This window comes from Taeniopygia guttata, chromosome 1 (genome assembly GCF_048771995.1).
Source record: "Taeniopygia guttata chromosome 1, bTaeGut7.mat, whole genome shotgun sequence".
NCBI lineage: Eukaryota > Metazoa > Chordata > Aves > Passeriformes > Estrildidae > Taeniopygia > Taeniopygia guttata.
Window position 1 is genome coordinate 67173344 of NC_133024.1, and position 19925 is coordinate 67193268.

Sequence of the window (19925 nt, forward strand, 5' to 3'; positions counted from 1 at the left end):
ATGCATGATTGCCATGGAGTAGGTAGTCTCACAGACAATCCTGCAGGCGGAGGTAATAGATACCAAAAAACTTCCTGGAGCTCATCCTGCTTTGCCTCTCCAAACATGACAATTTAGTCCCTGGTATAAATTGACATCAGCTGTACAGAGCACATACTCCTTATTCAGCTGGATGCACTGCAGTCCATGTATGACAAAGAAATCCCCACCTGAGGAAATTGGAAGTGGCCTTTGGATGTGCATCATTAACTGTGCCACAGGCAAAGCAGCAAGAGCCATGCTCTGCAGAGGACAGCATCTGCAGGGTGTGACAGCATCTTTGAGGTCTGCGGGAATAGCAGGGAGCGTGGCAAGGCCATCACATACTCTATGGAAAAGTGGAAGAAAGCTGCCCCCTGAAAACATCCCAAAAGCCCAGTATATTAATGTCCTAAAGAAAGGAAGGAGGAAACTGCTGTGGCTCTGCCTGCCCCACAAGTGCCCTATTGCTGGAGTGAGATTCAGAGAGCATGACAAGAGGTGGCAATATGAATTCAGGCTGTCTGTTACCCTTCCCAGCAGATTATCTTCCCAGGACAACCAAGCTCTTATTAGTCCCTATATACAAGGGGCCCTGCTGGAGTCCAGTATGTTCAGTGAGAAGTTCTTCATTTTCAGAAGTGCAGCTTGAAAATGAGTTTTTACTCCAAACTTGTCTAGGGGTTTACATGGCTATGTGGGTACTAGGCTGGAGGTCTCAGTGTGCTGAAAGAAATTCCTGCCCTTAACATCTTGTAGCACCAAATAAGACAAAACAAGAAATACAAGAATATAATGAATACTAGAAAAGACATATTATCAATTACTAAGTGTTTGCATTGACCAGAGCTTAGGCACATTAAAAAGGCAAAAAACTACAAAACCTAAAGTACTCAATGATGGGGTCTTAAGGTAACATTCTTCCTTCAACCAATTTCAACAGCAAGATTAGCCTGAGGATACAGTTTGCCTGATCTCCTCTTGCCCCATGATATGCATCTTAGAGGAGCCCTGTGGATTAGGAAGCTGCAGTCAGTATAATCACATTTTCATACAGAAACAGTATGAATGGGAAATGAGAACCTCAGTAATCACTTTGCTTAGAGAACATGATAACTCCTCAGCATGGAGTTCCTCTTCAGAAGAACCTATACTTGAAGGCATTGATACAGAAAGGGTTACACAAAGAGGGGAAATACAATGGCACAAGTGCCAATAGGATTTTGCCAAAAAGATGCTGGAGGTAAATAGTAAACTTTTAAGAAATATCTATTTCATAAGAAATTTTACATTACTTACATTTCCTCAGATGTACTTTCTTGCTGGCTGTGCAATCATTTTTGGCCATTAACAGAAATAAAGACACCACATGAAATACAGCAAGTATCAGAACCTCAAGGACTTCGTGCATAAAAAATCCATCCTGGGAAGCAGCAGCTATCATTATTTTAGTCCTTTATTTACTGTTTCCTAATGCAAAGAAAACCCATACTGCTCTCCAGCACCTCCGAACTCTGTGTTACCATTCTCACTCCTGTTAAATATGCAGCTGGGAAGTAATCTGCTTAGCAACCAGCACAAACATATTGCACCAGAGGAAAAGGAAGGCTCCTTGACAAACAAACTTGGCTAGAAGCCAGGTAAAAGACCCAAAGGCACCTCAGTCAAATATCTGTGTTTTCTGAATAAACTATAAATAAATAAGAGGAACAGTGGGGACAGGGCGTACCCAAGCAGGTGAGCCACTGCTCGTGCACACTGTTACTATGGCAGGTGGACAGAACAGATGAGAAGTAGTTGGTTCAGTGCAGATTTTCCACAGTGCAATCTATGTAGCTGAAACGAATAGTTTGGCCTCCTGGTGCCCCTGATTCACTGCAGCACTGTCCCTGCAGCAGCAGGGGTGGGCCCTCATCAAGAAGGTTCCAGTCTGTCCTGGCACGGCCAGATGTATGTGGCACATGCTAAATGAGAGGAATCATTTTGGGCTTTAAAAAACATTTCCACAGCTGCACTGTGGAAAATGGCATTGCACTTGGGGTGCAACACATAAAAGCAACACAACAAAAGTGAAGGACCAAATTTAGGCATCTTTTACAGAGTCAGACAGGAAAAGGAGAAGCGGGGACTTATGTTAGTGATAGAGACAAAGACTTTGAGGATGTGGCTTCAAAGTCTTCCAAAGCCATCCAGTGCTACCTCGGCATGGCTCTCACCTTGTGCTTGCAGCTGTGCACAGAGGAAAGATTGTGGGATAGGCAAAAACATCTCCACAGCAACTAGCTATCCCTCTGGCTCAAGCATGTCCCTCTAACCCACTAGAGCATGCTGTTGAATTCTGCAAGAAATCATGTCCCTGTGCATGTTTCCCCACCAGATGCATCCCCAGAACCTGTGAAGGCTTGGGCATTTTGTGCTGCCTGTCTTATAGAAGATGAGGCAGCAAAATAAGACATGTAAGAACCCTTCAATGCAGCTGGGAGGAGTGTTAAGAGGATCCTCAGTTGCTCTTCAGGCTAGCTACTGAAAACATGCTCTCATAATTTTATTCACATCATGTCAGAAGACCCAAGAGCTTCAGTGGCCCAATTTGGGGGCATAAATGAATGAAAACTCTCCTGAGAGTGGACAAGATTCACCCTCACTCTGTAACATATGGCTGAAAATTTAAGAGAGGCTGGGACACCTCTGCTTAAAAATAATTGTCAAGGGTGCAACATACTCAGAATGAAAAAAACATAAATTTTTGGACTCCATTGTGACAAAAGGTCAAGACAATAATGACTCTAATGAGGCAGAAAACATCTAGGAATGAGTCTTGGCTCCTTCAAATAGTATGTAAGGTAGATCAAGGCAGACCATATGTTCTGTTAGAATAAAACATATGTTTTAAAGGACAAATGATTCATGAAGGGTTGGTTAAGTGGGATACATCATGTGCAGGTACAGAAATTCAGGGTGCTGCTACTACAAGCAACTGCCTGTGGGGGGATGACAACCCAGTACATTATCTGTACATGGGGTTAAAAGAGAGGACAAGATATACCAAACTTGGAGGTGGCAGTATTGCAATCTAGTTTCTGAATATATTAACATGGAAAATACAATGTTACAGGAACTCTTGATACTCACAGAAATAATCTTTCCATTAATCTTCACTTGATTACAGTGACTGTTTTCATAGCAAGAAAATCTCTATCTCCGATGTGCCATGTAGCACAAGAAATAATAGATTAAACCTTAAAGCATGCACAGCTAAAGATGAATAACAAATTTTGGAGAGAACTGTGCATCATCCATGTTGACAAGCAGAAAGCTAACAGAGTGGAAAGCAGGCAGATCAAGAGTAACCAATGTCCATAGCTCATCTTTAAAGATAAGCCATGTCATTGGAATTTAAGGTGTGAATGGATCAGAGCTGACTCAATAGAGAGCAACAGTTTAGTTGCCTGTACTACTCACTTGCTTTCTTTGTAGAAAATAAAACAAAAATGTGCCCTGGGAGGTAAGGGAGGCCTAAAACCAGCAGGAGAAGGCACATAGCTCTGGCAGGTTTCTCTGACCATACTGGACCACGTCTCGTGTTGCTAGAGCCGTGAGTAGCTCACACAAAGGGAGCATTGCAAGTGCCAGGATCTACATATCTGAATTTCTCTCCTTAGATAAGATTCATCCATGTAATCACAGGTGTCTAAATGCCATTTTTAAACATCTTTATGCTCCTGCATAACATCTACATGGCATTGGAGGCATCATATGGTCAAACAAGGCAGAGGTGCTGGCTTTCCAAGTCAGCACAAGAAATCTACAGTAACACAACTGAATCCTTCTCAGAGCATCTTCCTTGCAGGCACTATTCTTCATTATGTCTTCAATACAGCTCATCTATCTCATTTGTGAAAGGAATCTTTTTTTGGACAAAAAATCCCTCAAAAAATCTGCAAAATCTTCCACAATGAAAATATGTTTATTCTTAGAGGAAAACAAACTGTCCCTCAGTCAAGGCCACCCTATCCAAAAAAGTCCTTTCCAAACCAGGCTTTCTCAGACAATACTTAGCCAGACCTAAGCAGGTGGCTGAAGAGCTCAACCTTTCAAATTAATTTTCTAGGATAAACATGACATTTTAATGCCTCTGACATGGCAGTGGTTTGTCCAGTGCATAGGCAGCATCCTGTCTCTGGCACTCACAGGCAGATTTCCAAGGCACTACAGGTTCACAGTCCTGAGTTTTGTTTATGGTACATTTAAGGGCAGAGCTTTGTGGCACAGAAGCCCTGTTTATATTTCAGCTGCTTCAGAAGGCAAGATGTGACATGGAGTTCTTTAATGCCCCTTGTGTTGTGGCTAGATCCCCAAGGCTTTTGCAAGGGAAGGGGCTGCACTTCCATTTATTCTGATCACACTGTGACTGACTTCAGAGAGTGCTGGAAGGAGCTGACTTTCTCTGAGTGAAGAAAAGCTCATGAACATACTGAGCTGGTCCAATTAATACCGAGTACCCTGCCTTACCTCTAGTTTCTGAATTAGATCCTAGGAAAACCAGATAGTTTATCTGTATGTAAATATGCCCACAGTTAAACTCGTCTTTTTTCCATAAGAATTCTCTATCCTGTAGTGCAGTTATTTGCAAACTAGCTTAAAGGGCTCGTTCACTGCCAAAGCCCACTTATGAGAGAAGAAAGGTTTATTTGCCCTTGACACAGGAAGTACATTTAAGTTGGAATGGCAATCATGACTCTTGCGCTATGCAAGGTGAGTCAGTGCTCTCTGAGGAGGCAAGAGATGGTGCAAGAGCTACCTGACAGTGAGGACCACTGGTCTGACCTGTAGTCAAGGAGGAAAATCAAATGACATTGTTGCAGTGGCATAGGAGGAGGAGGATGTGATGTGTCTTCAGAGGAGGACGTCCCTGAGCGCAATATTCAGGGCAGGTGTACCCTTATTACAGGTGTGGCCAGCAGCAGCTCACAACAGGCAAGCACAGATCATGGTGGACTTTACTTGTACAGCCACGACCCAGTCCAGCATGGTCAGTTGCACTGGGGACCTGGAAAAAAACCATTTTGCTTCTCTAGAAATTATTCTTGTTCACCATGCAGAGTCTTCAGTACATGATACCTAGTAGCTGTCACCTGTTATGCAGCTCCTAGAAAGGCCCACCTTCCATCTGCTGATGCAGATGGGTTGATAAAGTGAGCCCAAAATGCCTATCCAACTCAAAAATCCAGTGCTCCTTTAGCTGTCTATGCAAACAGTATCACACTATGACAAGGCTGGTCCTTTCATATCCCCCAGCAGCAGCTTGGGATACTTGTTTGGCATGAAAACATCAGTGCTAAACTCAAGGTCAGGGTGAGTGACATGTTGGGTCTTAAAGTGTGCATGGAGCAGGTAAATGGGGTAGTGATGTAGAAAACAAAAGAGCTTTTTAAGCAAACAGCAGTGGATTTGAGGATGGACAGAAACCCAAAGAGTGCTGCTGCTGTGCAAGGCATGTCTCAGAAATGCCTTGATAGGATTTTTGTAATCAAATTGCTTCGATGTCAACTAATCAATTCACATGGCTGGACTACCGTAAGGAGAACCAAACAGTAAGTTCAACTTCTTTTCTTATTGCATTCTTCCTTTTTAACTACCAAATGTACCATTTGAAACATAGAGAAGGAACATTTAACTTGACAGTATCTCTCTAAGTACAGTTAGTTATGAGGCTAGACATGAAAATACTGACAGCTACTAATAAATACATTCATAATATTACCAGTAACGAATAGTTTTTAATACTCCATACAGTGGGGTTTATGATGACTTATACTGGTGCATTAATACCGATAAACATACCTCTATTGCTTCAGGAGAGATCTATACTAGATATTATACTATTTCATCCATAATATTTTTTTCCTCCATCACTGTAACAGAAATAGTTCATAGGTAAGGGGGTCATAGAAAGAGGTTGTAGCTAGTGATACTAATAAATCATTCAGAGACAACAACTACCCTGAAATGCAGTTTAAGCCATGTTAAGACCACCACTGTACGACAAAGGAAGGAAAATCATTTACTATTCTTCTGTACTATAGAGAAGATTTACCTTTGAAAAATGCTATTATTTGAGTTAAAATCTTTCAGGCAATTTCAGTCAGTTTTCTTGTCACAATATCTGATACCACTGCAAGTTTCAGCACGCACATTTAACTAAGCTACATCTAAAAGATCTTTTAAGGGCAGAGCTCACCACCACTGTGTGCAACACAGGGCTGGGCACCTGTCACAGCCCTTCTGGACAACACCATTTGATCAGCTAGAAAGCAATGCTCATTAGCACTTGCAAAGTCCTGAGTATGTTCACAGGGTTCAAAAATTATTCGGATTAATAAAACCCAAATCAACTCCCACACATGGCAGTGTGGAGCACAACTGGGTCACTAGATCTCCAGTGTGTGCATTCTTAAGTAATTATAAGTGCATGTTTAAGAGATTGAGTAGCACTGTCCAAGGATTCAGAAGGATTTTAAATGCTGAGATATTTATCAGGTAAAATATATATACAACGCTTGATTGTTTTCAGTGATGTATTAAATGCATACAAAATTTTTCTCTAATGTAGCTTCAGCTACAGTTCAAAATGAGGTAGTCTAACAAATGTATTTAGGACAATGAAAAAAAAGAAAAGAAATCCACATGTAGAAACAGGACCAAAGGCTTTATTCAGAATCCTTTGAAGAAAAGTCTCCTGTGTTTTTTAATCAGCAGTGTGCTGGTGCAAATGCAGCATGTTCATAAAGTATTAGTACACCCTTTCTTGCACTGGGGTCCCTCTGGCATTGGGTAGGTTAAGCAATTGCTGGTATCAAATTAATTAATTGATTTCCACTAAAAAAGTTACTGCATCTTAAATTACAGATAAACCATTCCAATAGAGCAGAGAATAAAATGAATAAATGTATCTTATTAAAAAAAAAAAACAACTAAACACCAAACCACAAAAAACCCCCAAAACAATAAAAAAAAGTAAACATGCCTGAGCCTATGCAAAGGTAAGATGTATAGATCAGCTGAATAATGATTAGAATATTTTAGCCTTATTAAACCAGATAGATAAGTATGTGTTTACTCAGTGTGGCTGAGATGTGCTGTGGTTCAGTAAACATGTAGCTAAGGAGAAGGTGGAAAATCTTAATGTACTCACTACTGCACAATAATTAAGAAGAAATAATTTTCTGCAATTGCAGCTCATGCTGGGCAACCTCTCCTACAACCTCATACTTGTAGTTTTATTTTCTTGAGTTGATGAACTGAGCTCTGTATGGAGCAAGCAGCATATACCAGCTCTTCTTTTTTAAAATGCTCTGCTTTTCTTCTCTAATCCATCACTAAAAGACACAAATTTACCTGAAGAGAGCTTAAACTTGGATGCCCAGCTCCATTTACAAAAGGTTTTGAAGGTGAGAGGGAAGAGGATAAAGCACACTTGAAATTGTCATGCCTTCAACCTGCAAGAGACTGGAGCTGTAGTTCAGCTGGATGAATGCCATATCAAGAGCAGTCAGCACATAAATACAAGAGGCACTGCTACATCTCACATTTTGCAAGAAAAAGGACCAGTTTGATGGTCAGTTCAGGTTTTTTAGTGATTCCACATGGTACATTTCTCCAAGGAAAGGCTTGCAGGTAGTGTGTTTGCCAGTCTTCACAAGGACTGGCTAAGGAGTTGGGGTCTTGGGTCATCTCCCTGGCTCTGCCTGTTGTCTGATTGGTATTCTTAGGCAAGTTCATATCAGCTCTGAAAGATTTAATTTCCTTGACCTTGATAGGTGTTTGACTTCCATTATGAAAAGTTTTACAAAATGGGATTTATATTAACTTTCTGTAACTAGTCTAGGTTGGGGAATCACACTCAGGCAAAGTAAAAGGAGTCTAAAGGTAAGGAATAGAAAATTATCAGAGGTCTTTGAAAACATGGCATGGGAAAAAGCTGAAGCACATGGATTGATTCATTTCTACAGAAGGAAAATGAGATGAGACATGACAGGAGTCTTCAAATATGTATTAGGCAGAAACAATTCTTTGCATGTGTATTGGGCAGAAGCAATTCTCTGCATCCTCTTTAGATAGAACAAGACAAGCAAGTATAAACTCTTGCAAGAGAAATATAGGTTAGACATCATGAATTATTTTCAAAAAATATAAAGGAAACAAGTTTCCTAGTCAAGGTCTATCCTTTACACATGTGATAAACAATAGTAGACAAAATCTGCCCCAAATCATGCTCAGTGCTACTCATCATCCATCAAGAGTAAGGACTTCTCACCATCCTGCCCTGTTTTCAGTGACCCTACGTCTCTGATCTCCCTGAGAAAGCTTTGTGAAATGCCTTACATATATGCATTATCAAATAAATATTTTCTGGCTACATCTTTACTTGTGCACCAGAGTATAGTACACAGTAGGACCACATTGCTAGGTTCATGTCTTATGGTCTATATGAAAGCACCTTTAATATCTAACTTCCATCTTTGCTATTTTTTGATTAGTCTTCTCTAACTTCCCTGCAGTTCACATGATGCAATTCTCTATTTTCCTTGTTCAGTTTTAATAGAGAGGCAGCTCGGCTGCTGATTCTGTAAAAGTATCACCCATGGGACTAGCTGAGCTCCAAGAAACTGTTTCATAAATTTGAATACTTTGATGCAATACATGCCAAAGCCAGCCTTTACAGAGATGAAGGACTATATCTACACGCCCATGGAAGTTCTCCCTCAACTCAGGAAGTCTGGAGGGGGCATCATTGCTTCATATAAAAGCATAAATGTTCCTAAAACTTTCCCCAAGGAAGCAGAGCTTTGTTCCACTGGAGCTGAGAACAAGTGGCTAATTGTGACATTTGTGTCAGAACACTTCAGACACAGTCTCAAAGCATCTTCATGCTCCCCCTGACATGGTTTTGGTGAACTTCTCATCCAATGCACTGTTCCCACAGCTGATGGTAATTTTCCCTGTTGTGGTCCCAGATAATCCATTTCTGGATCTCAGACCAAGTATCCTGGGACACAGCAGGTTCAGAGAGCTGAAGGCACCTGGGCTTCAAATAAACCTTCCAATATGCTCCAAGATGGCTCATGTGAGAGCTCATCCTTTTCACAAGGCCGTGATAACAACACTTGCCTGTCTCCCAACAGTTTTCTGGAAGAAAACAGATTATAATTTACCAACAGCTTTCGATAGAATTTTCTTTAGAAATATCAATGTATTAAACTGTACTTAAGAGCCAGTTTGTCCAAACTGAAAAGGTTTGTCCACTGAAAATAAAGGTTCCTGTGCCTAGCTATATCATGCAACACAGAAATGCTAAAATCTGTCACCACACTTGCATGCCTTCAGGCAGCAGGAAAGTGCAGGGAATTTCTAAAGAACCAGTGGATCTGGTACTAACACTGCTGTATGGAGACCCTGTCCATATTTCAGCTAACTGGAGCTCTTTATGCAGCTGTAAATAGATTAACCTTCAAGTATCTAACAATCTGATGTGGGGGCTGTTTTAAACAAAAGTGAGATATTTGAAAACGTAGGTTGCTTTTTATCTGTTATTGTTGGAGTTCCCACTTGCAGTCACAGTGGAAACACCTTGTTCCCAAGTTCCCTGGATGACATGAATTCCCAGCTGGTGCTGCAGTAGACTGCTGGAGACCTCTCCTTCCAAGGTATGCAGTGCTGACTAGGCCTTATGAAGCCAATGAAAACAATTATTCAAGTTAATAGGAGTGCAAGTGATCCTTAAGCCCTTAATTACTCCCCGTACTTGTACTGTTTAATTCCCACGCATCACTCTGAGTTCTTGGAGAGTTTGTCTCGAAGCCCTGTGCTGAAAACCCCCGCGGCTCATGGACAGCGTGGGGGATCATGATGCAGTGTGGGTGCCAAGGCCACCCCCAGCTAAACCGTCCCTTCCCATCTCTCAGCACTTGCAGATTGCTCTGAAAATTTTTATACCATGTATCCATTTCCTTTGAATCGCTACCAGAAAAAATGCTTCATCTCCAGGACAATACTGCAGAATGAGAAGGGGAGTGTAAAACCTAAAGGCCCCCAGTCCTTACCAGAAGAACAGCAAGTTATATAAGGTGATATGTGCATGCATCTTTGCTAAAATGTTGCCAGAACTGAGTAGTTAAAAAACTGCTAAGCAGAATAGAATGCGACAAAAGTCCAATGTCAACGGTGGCATATTTATCTACAGGTCTGCAAGCTAATGCTGAAGAGAAGTTAAATTTAAATAAATTTATTCTAAATGTAACCAAAATGCTGTAAATAACATACCACTTGCTATGCAGAAATATGTACTACATACTGGGGGACACAAAACACACTAAGTGCTGTACTGACCTAGTTTATTTTACTGCAGTAGGCTCCTACATCTCGTGTCCCACTCCCAAGGCAAAATTGTATTAATATTATCAGGTCCAATGCCAAGCCAAGGACAGGGATCAAGAAAGTTGAGAGTGTTTGGTTCTCAGTTGCACTTGTGGTGCAGTGGGACCCCAGATCCTGAGCACTGCAGCTGAGAAAGGTAAAATGTCCAAAGGCACCAGCAGCCGGCTCCTTGCCCCCACACTCACGGGCAGAGGCAGCAGCATCTTGTTAGCTACAGGCAGAGTTTGTGCACACTCACAAGGTTTGTGCAGGCCCACCACCACAATTGGTTTGGCCAGCCTGAGCTGCCAATGTGAGATGCCAGCACACCTAGCTTGGCTCCAAGCGACAGGGAGGGACATGATGTCAAGAAGTGGGAAGACCTTGCATTGGTGATGAAAGTTGCAAAAAATTCAGAAATACAAGTCTGGGGAGAACCCTGACTTCTTTAAAATCCAGTGCAAAATATCTAAAAACTTCAGTAGAACTTCCTTCCCCAATAAACTTCTCTCTAAAATACCTATACAGTGAGGTAAAATTTCAAATAAGCATGTGGTATTTTCATGGAAGCATTATCAAAGCTTATTACATATAAATTTCATTTTCATTAGTTAATTACAAACTGCAAAAAAAGCAGGGTGAAGCTTTGTGTCTGCTGTAGTAGAGGCAAATGTTACTACAATTCTTATTTAGCGTCAGTCTTCCAAATCATCATTAGGTGCCATGCAGGTGATAGGCAGCACCCACAAGGGAGGGAGTCCTTTGTCTAAAGCCATGAGAGAAAACAGCGAAATAGAGATATTGCACAGGCATGTTGGAATCAAACACTAACAGATTGGCCATATTTAAAGAACTATAAATTGGCATTATATGGTATTTTAGCAGGATAATCACTCCATATATCTGGCTATATGGACAGGGGAGAAGTCATAAATGGACTTTGCTGCTTTACTTCAACCCTGCCAAGATGCTTCCCACCACCCTGGTAAAGGGCAGAAACCACCTTATGACAGTTGCTGAGATACCACGTAGGGAAACATTTGCCATCCACTCAATTAAAAAGAAAAACTAAATAAAAAATTACAGTTACAAAACTGTGGGGTCCATGAAAAAAAATCAGTCTGATTGAAAATATACAATTCTTGCATGTTTTAAGCTAGTTTTACTAGCTGGGCTGTTTTTTAAACATGATAGCTGGCATGCTTCAAAGTGGGGAATACCAAATGAATCGTAGCTGCAAATTGTTTACCGTGACAGTCCACAGTTTTATCTTCCAGCTGTGACTGATAGCAAGCTTCTATCACTTAGTGAGCTGCTTGGAGGCTTTTCTCAATTAATCTGAATTTTTTATCTGCAGGTACTTTTGATTCACACAATGGGTAGAGAGATGACAGTTCAGGAGTGCACACATTCCCCGAAGCCATCCCAGCTGAGGTCCAGAGGACTGCTGGTAAACCATGCATAATTCAGTACATTTCTTAGAGCAGCTATCGCTCTGCCAAAGAAGTGGGACTGACTTGTTCACCCAAGAGACGGTTTCTTAGCATCAGCTTTTTCCTTTTAAATTTTCTTGCAAATTTTCTTCAGGTTTAAGCTTTTTTAAACACCACCTTTTTAAACTACATCTTAGACATTTTTAGAACATACCTGCAAAGTATTCCTTGGAAGGCATACAGAGACCATGACGCTACCTCTTATTCTTCTTTCCCACACAGTTTGACAGTGTACAGGCCTGTTCTGTATCTAAATTTACAAGCTGTGACAAGTGATAAATATCCTAATTCTAAAACACTATTGTGTACCTCTGAGACAATTAAAATTCCTTAGATACCTAGATGCAGTACATAATGCATTTAGTCAACATTAGAACATGTCAGAGAAATAATGTTTTATCCCAGGACACATCCAAGCATCTAAAAATAGGCCTTCAGTTTAAAGAAAAGTATTGTAATAACATTCATTGGGAAATCCCCTTTCCTCAGATTACAAAAGTAATATTAACTTGAAGATTGTCTCATGTGCAGTAAGAACTGAGCAGAAAAGTTTATAAAAAACATCAAATAAATTATATATTCTTGTTTTTTAGGAGAAAAATTCTGGTTAAAAGTGATGCATTTTTAATTTTCTCATTTAAAAATTATACCATACTTGAGTGCACAGACTGATCTCCAGGCCAAACTATTCTATACAGTTTAGCAGCAGGGGAAGACAATACAAGGGTTTCTGAGGTTTGGCCATAGGATGTTTTGATTGAGACATGCCTTTTTATTCAAAACTCAGCATTCCTCACTTAGTTTTGCTCAGTTTCTCTGGAGGTTGTGCATACCTTTCCAGAAATGGCTGGCAGGAGCACAGTGCAATGTGTGATAGACAGGAAGTTAATCACTGAATAAACTTCAACATTTCACTATCAGGACACCAGAAATGCACAGTATTTCTGACATGTGTGGCAGTGGTAGGAGACAACTCATTTACCTTCATTTAACTTCATTCTCTGCTTTTAGTGGTGAGGTAGAAGGGCGTCTCCTGACTCTTCTCTGCAAATTAGAAGCTGTTTTCTTTCTTTGTGGTAGTTTAATTAAGGACTATAATGGAATTCATCTTCTTTGGGAGACTTACTTTAAATAAGAAAACAAATAGAAAAGACTGGTGTCACATTCAGCTGGAGAAATGTTCGTGACATGCAAAAACTAACTGATCTGGCCTGGTTTTGTCTCACCAAGGACCACTGTGCAGCATTAGTGTTGCTAGAAGTTGCTGCTGGCATCAGTCCAGCAGCTGGCCAGTGTATGCATCTATCTCCCTTGTGTTCTGGTTAACAGTTCTTACCTTTTTACATAGAAACACACACTGCTCAATGCCTAATGGCCCAGTGCAGGCAGTGTGCACTAAAATAACAGAGTACCCTTATGACTGCCTGGTGAATCAGCACACAATCAGGGAGTGATGTGCCCCATTCTGAGACAAACCCCACTGACGCATGATCCGACATCGAGGTTTATATGGGAACACTGACAGCTCTTCCAACGAGGCCCAGTTCCCCCCTCTGAATCAGAGCACTTTATTCTCTCATCCTAAATGTTCATATTTCTGCATAAGTATTTCTGACTGTTTAGCCTTCTATGGAAGTAGTGATGGCAACTTACACTGCGTCAAGACAGATGAGTAGATCACGAAGTTGGGAAGAGCTTATATTAAAGATTTACACCAGGTAGCCCAGCTTAATTGACTTTTTGCCACATCAGGAAGAGAGAGTCATATGTTTGTTTGTAAACCAAAGAAATGGCAGCACTTTTCTCCTCCAACCACACCAATTCCACAGACAGACCCTTAAAGCTGCCACATGGGAAACATACTACCATTTCTTGGGCTCATCTCCAAGGAATTGAATGTTTGCTACTGCTGATGGTGATGTCACTGCTGTCCTGTGCACCAACAAACCACAGTTCCTGGTAACTCCCACCATGGAGAAAAAGACTGTGCAATTGTTCCTGTTTTATTCAGCTTAGTGTTCTTGGTTGGAGAGTCTCAGTCTGTCATTTTTCTGCCAGTGGTGGTTTTACTTGTTTCAGACTTTAGTTAGCTTTCTTCCAGCATTTAAATTAACTCTGGAAATCCAAAGTTGAAAGCCTATGGTCTCCCACCTATCATAAGACAAAGAACCACTACATTCTGAGCTGTTTAGAGCATCGTGTAATCTTGTCCAGGCCTCTAGAGATTACCAAGCAGCAAGCCAGAAGGAAGCTGTTTAAACTACAATTTTCAAGTTCTTGGATCACAACTAATAGCTTCATGGCAATAATGAAAGCTGCAAAAGACACTAACACTTCCTTTATTTCAGATATTCTTAAAAGCACCTTGAAGACTTACATAAATGACCTCAATTTTAACTTGACTAGTTTGGTGTGATGGAAAAAAAATGTCATGAGTGATATTCCAGCCCAACCTGTACATGGGAAAAGTTTTTCCTCTAAAAATAGTGCAGCACTCTTTTGGCTGTAACACTTCTCACGCTACTAAATTAGAATTCACAAGTCTTCTGCAGGATTCCTAATGGGATCAAAGATTAGAAACATCTTTGAAGTTTGTCTTCCTTTGCTCCACTGTTAATACATACCTGCACTAATCCACCATGGTTCTCCTCTACTAATCAGTCACTCTCCCTCCCAAAAGGGGCAGTTTACAGGCTTTTTCCAAATCCCCATTTGTTTGTGTTCATTATCCACACTTCATTTTGCAAGAGCATACCATTTTGTTAATTGATTTTTCATGTTCTATAAAGAGGACAATTTGGTTTTCTGAAACCTTTTGGTCTAAATGCGATTTGCCAGTCATATTTACAGTACTTATAACTTTGGTCCTGTTTAATGATGTAAGGCAATTGGATTGAACTGTGTGTGTGTGACAAATTGACAACACTTCATTTTTGACTACAGTTGTTAATAACATGATTGCACCATGATCATGGTGGACTTAAAAAGTTGCACTTTTAAAATTTGGTCCATGTTGAAAGAGATCAAAGAAATACTGAACCTCAAGCTAATTTGCATCTTGTTTAGGAAAACAAGCTATAAGCCTCACTTAGCATAAGCAGAAATCACACAAGGGAAAGCATAATTTAAAAAATACTTCCAAAATTTACATAACTGCAAACTGTTACACAGGTATTTTTCTTTGTCTCACTGTGACACAAAGTTGGCTCATAACTACCATATCAAACTTCTTGTATCTTCAAATTAATACTTAATTTTTGGGGAAAAAAATTATCTTTGGAAGAAAGCCTATTATCTTAGAGTCTGCAATGATTTTTGCCATTGACAGTATTGGTTCAGTCAGGCAACTGTTTGATTTACTTAAAGATTTCAAAGCCAGAATGTCTCACTGTGCTCACTGGCTTCAACCTCACAGACAATACAAAGTGCAGAATTGCACCAGAAGTAATATGTGGTGCTTTTTGAAGATGTATTTTTATAGAGTTGATTGCATCTAGATTACCTTAGGCTTGAATTTCAGAAAGCACAAAAACTGGAGATGAAGTGAGCGGCATACACCAGTGATAAGCCTCATAGCTAGACATCCAAAATTAACCCTTTTTAAATAGTGATTAATATACTGAAATTAAATGCATGAGAGAGACACAGAAGAAAGTTTCTCAAAGGTCCTGCAATGTCGTACTTCATTAGTGGGAAACTATGAAGATTTTAACTGTGATTCTTTAGTAGGCAAGGGGAGAAAAAAAATCAGGAAAAAGAAAAAAAAAGGAAAAAGAAAAAGAGAAATGGGTGAGCTCTCGTTTCTTCAAAGCTTTATTCCATAATTTTTCTCTGGTCTAAATTAAAAGATTAATCCATTTCAATGAATACCCACAGGGCTCACTTCTAAATTAGTATTTCCCCCCTCAACAGATAGTATAGGAAGATTAGAGCATGAAAAAGAGACAATTTATAGTGAGTTTTCTGGTCTTAAGAGGGGTTTTAATTTGGATGTGACAGACATGTTCCAGCTGCTGCTTGTCTTCATATTTTCAAAAGGACATTTTAAGTGCCACTGTTCCAAGTGCTGAGTGTCCCCAGAAAGATGAGTGTTGTGCTTGTGCCTGTTATTGGCTCTGGACTGGCCAAGGTTTTTCCCCAGGCTGTAAAATTCACACAGCACCATCAGCTCTCTTCTTCCTCATGTCTCTCTCACATCCCTACCAGAGGTGATATCCTTCAGGATCACTGAAGACTAGATGTTTTAAAAAATGTGATGTGATATAAAGGTAAAAAAAAAAAAAAAAAAAAAAAAAAAGAGCTGTTTTAGAAATGGCTTCACTGCTTTCTTTGTATCCCTCTATAAATTATTGAAGTTAATTATACTGCAATAAATAAAGTATTCATAATCTCCTATTGACAAAGGAAGCATAAAATCAACCACAGGACACCTTTAAAATAAAGAAGGAGTTGATAAACCTCCCAGTGTAGGGGCACCAAGCAGGTTGCCACAGTAGCTTCATCTACAACACTGATCTTTGAATCAACATTTTCCCACAGAATTAAAGAACAGAGACACCTTGGGTGTCAGTAATGGCAATAATCTAATCCTGGGGCAATGCAATGCCCTCTCCAGTGAAACTAGTGTCTGGCAGCCTGGTGAGCAAGTGGTTTGAACTGCTTTTTACCCTCTGGAGATTAAACACTAAGAGTCGCTGTGACTAAATTAGGTGCACATAATCAGTCAAATAATCCTGTGTGGAAATGGGCCAGGAAAGAGGATTTGTCACTATCTGTTTCTTCCTTGTCATCCCGTTACCCAATGTATGCGCAAACATTTGTACTCTCCCACCCCATTTTACAGATGGGAAAGTGAGGTTGATCATTTAAGTCACTTTTTAAAAGCCAGACAGAAATAATTGCCAAAAACTGGATCTGGAGCTGCCGGGTATGAGCCAGGACAATTTTAGAACACAGACATAGAATCTCCCAGACCGGACTCCTTACACTAAAACCACAGATTTTATATGGCACTTTATAACAATAACAAACATGATGATTAAGCACTAGAGTTGAGCTGGCACAAGAGCTTGGCAAAATTCTTTCAACATTTCTTTTCTCATAAAAAGGAAGCTTTGCAGGATTCAGAGTTTCATGGATTTCTTCAGTTTTTACAAACTTAAGCTCAGCAAAACTGAAAACCTTTTAAGTATTTCAGGTTGGCATCTTCGTATAGAAGTAGTTCTGCATTTCCAAACCAGCTTGATCTTCCTGCCTCTACTTATTCATTACAAGGCGTGGTGAAGATCCTCCCAATGTGGAACTGCTCCCCTCTGCTATGTGTTCTGATGGGCAGGGGAAGAGGTAACAACAGAGATAGCAAAGACATTATCTAAGCTATTAAAATAATACCACATTAAAATACTATCACAAGCACCATGTCTAAAACCCACTGAAATTAATAGCCAACTTATACCTCAGCACTGTTGCGTAAATCGCTGCAAACAGAGAGAAACTTCTGTGCTCACACTCCCAAGTAATTATTTAAATCTTCCCCCCTCCCCATCATTAGCAACTAGAGTATGAAAAGTAAATGCTCCTAAGTAAATGCTGCTAAAATGTCTTATAGCCCTTGCTCTTCCTGGCAGGCAAACTGCACTTTTCCAGATGCTTCACCCCACAAAGCTGAGAATCTCAATACTGTTTTATTTTAGTTCTGTTCACAGTGAAATGATGGCATAAAGTGATTCTTCCATCATGGCATTAATATCAGAACAAGATCAGAGGGGAAGAAAAAATTGAATTTGTCGTGTAGAAAACTGAACAGAAAATCAGGCATAGAAATATGATTGGAAAGTATTTTCATGCAGGAAATTCTTCATATTAACATAATACTTATGCATTTAAGAACAACTGGTTTACCTGTCTACCATGTGACAATTTTGAAGTTCTACCCATTTTGGAGGCAATTAGGCATCTATTCAAGGCTTCTGTGCTCACTTTAATTTCTTCATTTCTCCACCCACCTGAATCTGACACTTTGACATTTTTGCTTATTAGAATGGAATTCAATATATAGCAAGGGCAGACAATTCAAGGTCAAAAACCAGTGAGAAAAATATATACTGAAGAAAGGATCATGGAGATTTACATCAATAAAACATGCAGTTTCATTTTTCTATAATTTTTAACAAAACAATAGCTGTCGTGAGATACTAAAACAAGTTTTGAAATATTCATCACCATTTTCTTGTTCAGTCCCAAAATAAATTGCTTCAGCACTCAGAGCTGTGGGTAGATATTGAATAGCATTATGTCTTTTAGTCTAGCACGTTGACGGAGAAGAATTGCCTCTAACACCGTGCTATTGTTCTATTTAAAAAATCCTAAGCAACAGGGATTTCATCACTTGAGTTGGAAGAGTATTTAACAGACTAGTAGACCTTACGACTAAGAAGTATTTCCCGATATTATACCGACATTCTTCTGAACTCATAGCAGTTAGCATACCTTAACTCATTCTAAACAATCTACCCTTCTTCCAATCCTCCACACATGAAATTCTTGACAAATTCTTTCCCACGTGGTACTTACACCAAGCTGGAGTCTATGCTGATGAAGTACGTAAAGCTAATTATGTGAGTGGGACATTCAGCCAGTCACTCGAAATGCAGATACAGGTGGGAGAACTCTGAGCCCCTCAAACCAGTAAAACAGAAGGTACAGTCTGAGCATAGTGTTACCTCACTGCAAAATCACAAGAAAATACTGGGAACCACATCCTACAGCTGTGGGCCTACGATGGATTATGTGAACACCTCATGCAAATTTTATTGGGGCAGACACAGGGAAAGCCTCCACAGAGTGCATATAAAATTCCAAAGGAAAATACACAAAGTTAAGTATTTTGGTAGAAGTTGTTTAAATTAGAAGTTTCTCTTTATGTTTACACAATCGTTTCTCTACACTGTAAATCATAGTGGTTTCAACTTTAACATGACTTTCTAGTCATTCACTTTTTATCATATTTTGCAGAATACATTCACACTCCACTTAGACTGAAGTGTCTCAATTTTTCTATGCTAGTCAATTTAGATTGCAAACAAGCAACATGTTTTTAGACATACAAAACTTCCTTTTTCTAAATAAAGAATAATGGTTAAAAGTATCAGGCATTTTTTTAAAACCTCAAAAGTAGTACACCTGAGCTAGGGCTAAATTTGAATTTTTCAGGTAATCTTGAACAAAGATATTAGTGAACAAATCTATCTGTGCCACAGAACAGATCTGTGGAGTACTGATAACAGGACCAGGAGCTGAGCCTCAGCCTGGGCTTTCCCAGAGGCTGCCCCTTCAGTCTCAATAGAAAATTGGGCAGAACCTCATAGGAGCAGAGCCCTGTTATGACTGATCCTGCTTAGCAGCTGGTGGTAAGACTATCACTGTTGGCATGTTATTGGCAAAGAGCAGCATGGCTGAAACTCACAAGCCTGGGATGGAACTCCAGGAAAGACCCGAGGACAGGTAGACAAGTACTGAGCAGTGTGTCCTCTCTCACCATGGGAAAAGAGCACAGTCCCACAGCTTCAAATCCATTTAATTGTATCAATATAAATATGTGAGGTGTATCACCAGAAAGTCAACCAAGAACAGCACAGGCTCTGTGCACATTCAGGTTTACTGCTTTTAGAGGGGTCACAGGAAGGGGAGAAATCTGGTGAAGAACAAAGCTGCCACATCACAGCTCCATTAACAAACTTCCCCTCAACACAAACATCATGTCTCCTTATTCTAAACAAGTGGATTTTACTCCCTAGACAGAGACACTAGCTGGGACTTCTGAAAAGAAATGTGTTTAGGTAGAACTAGCACCACAAGACACCTGTCAGTGGAGAGAAAAGCAAGAACAGGATCTCACTGGAGTCCCTTAAAGAATCACTGTTTACCCTAAAACACTCTGTCCCTAAAATAAACCTGTGTCTTCCTCTCACCTAGCCATAGACATTGGATTTTTAGTAA

General features: G+C 40.0%; 1 protein-coding gene across 10 annotated transcripts in view; it reads right to left on the reverse strand.

Moving 5' to 3' along the window:
- MTUS2 (microtubule associated scaffold protein 2) overlaps nucleotides 1-19925 on the reverse strand; it is a 271445-nt gene that overhangs the window by 120020 nt on the left and 131500 nt on the right. Inside the window, exon 1 of one of the 10 annotated variants that reach the window (XM_072930353.1) lies at nucleotides 1318-10876. The exons of the other annotated variants lie outside the window; for them this stretch is intronic. Within the exon in view, the coding sequence (XP_072786454.1) occupies nucleotides 1318-1462 (145 nt within the window). The 5' untranslated portion in view covers nucleotides 1463-10876. Of the gene's footprint in view, nucleotides 1-1317; nucleotides 10877-19925 lie in introns of those variants that run through there. 10 annotated transcript variants of the gene reach the window in all.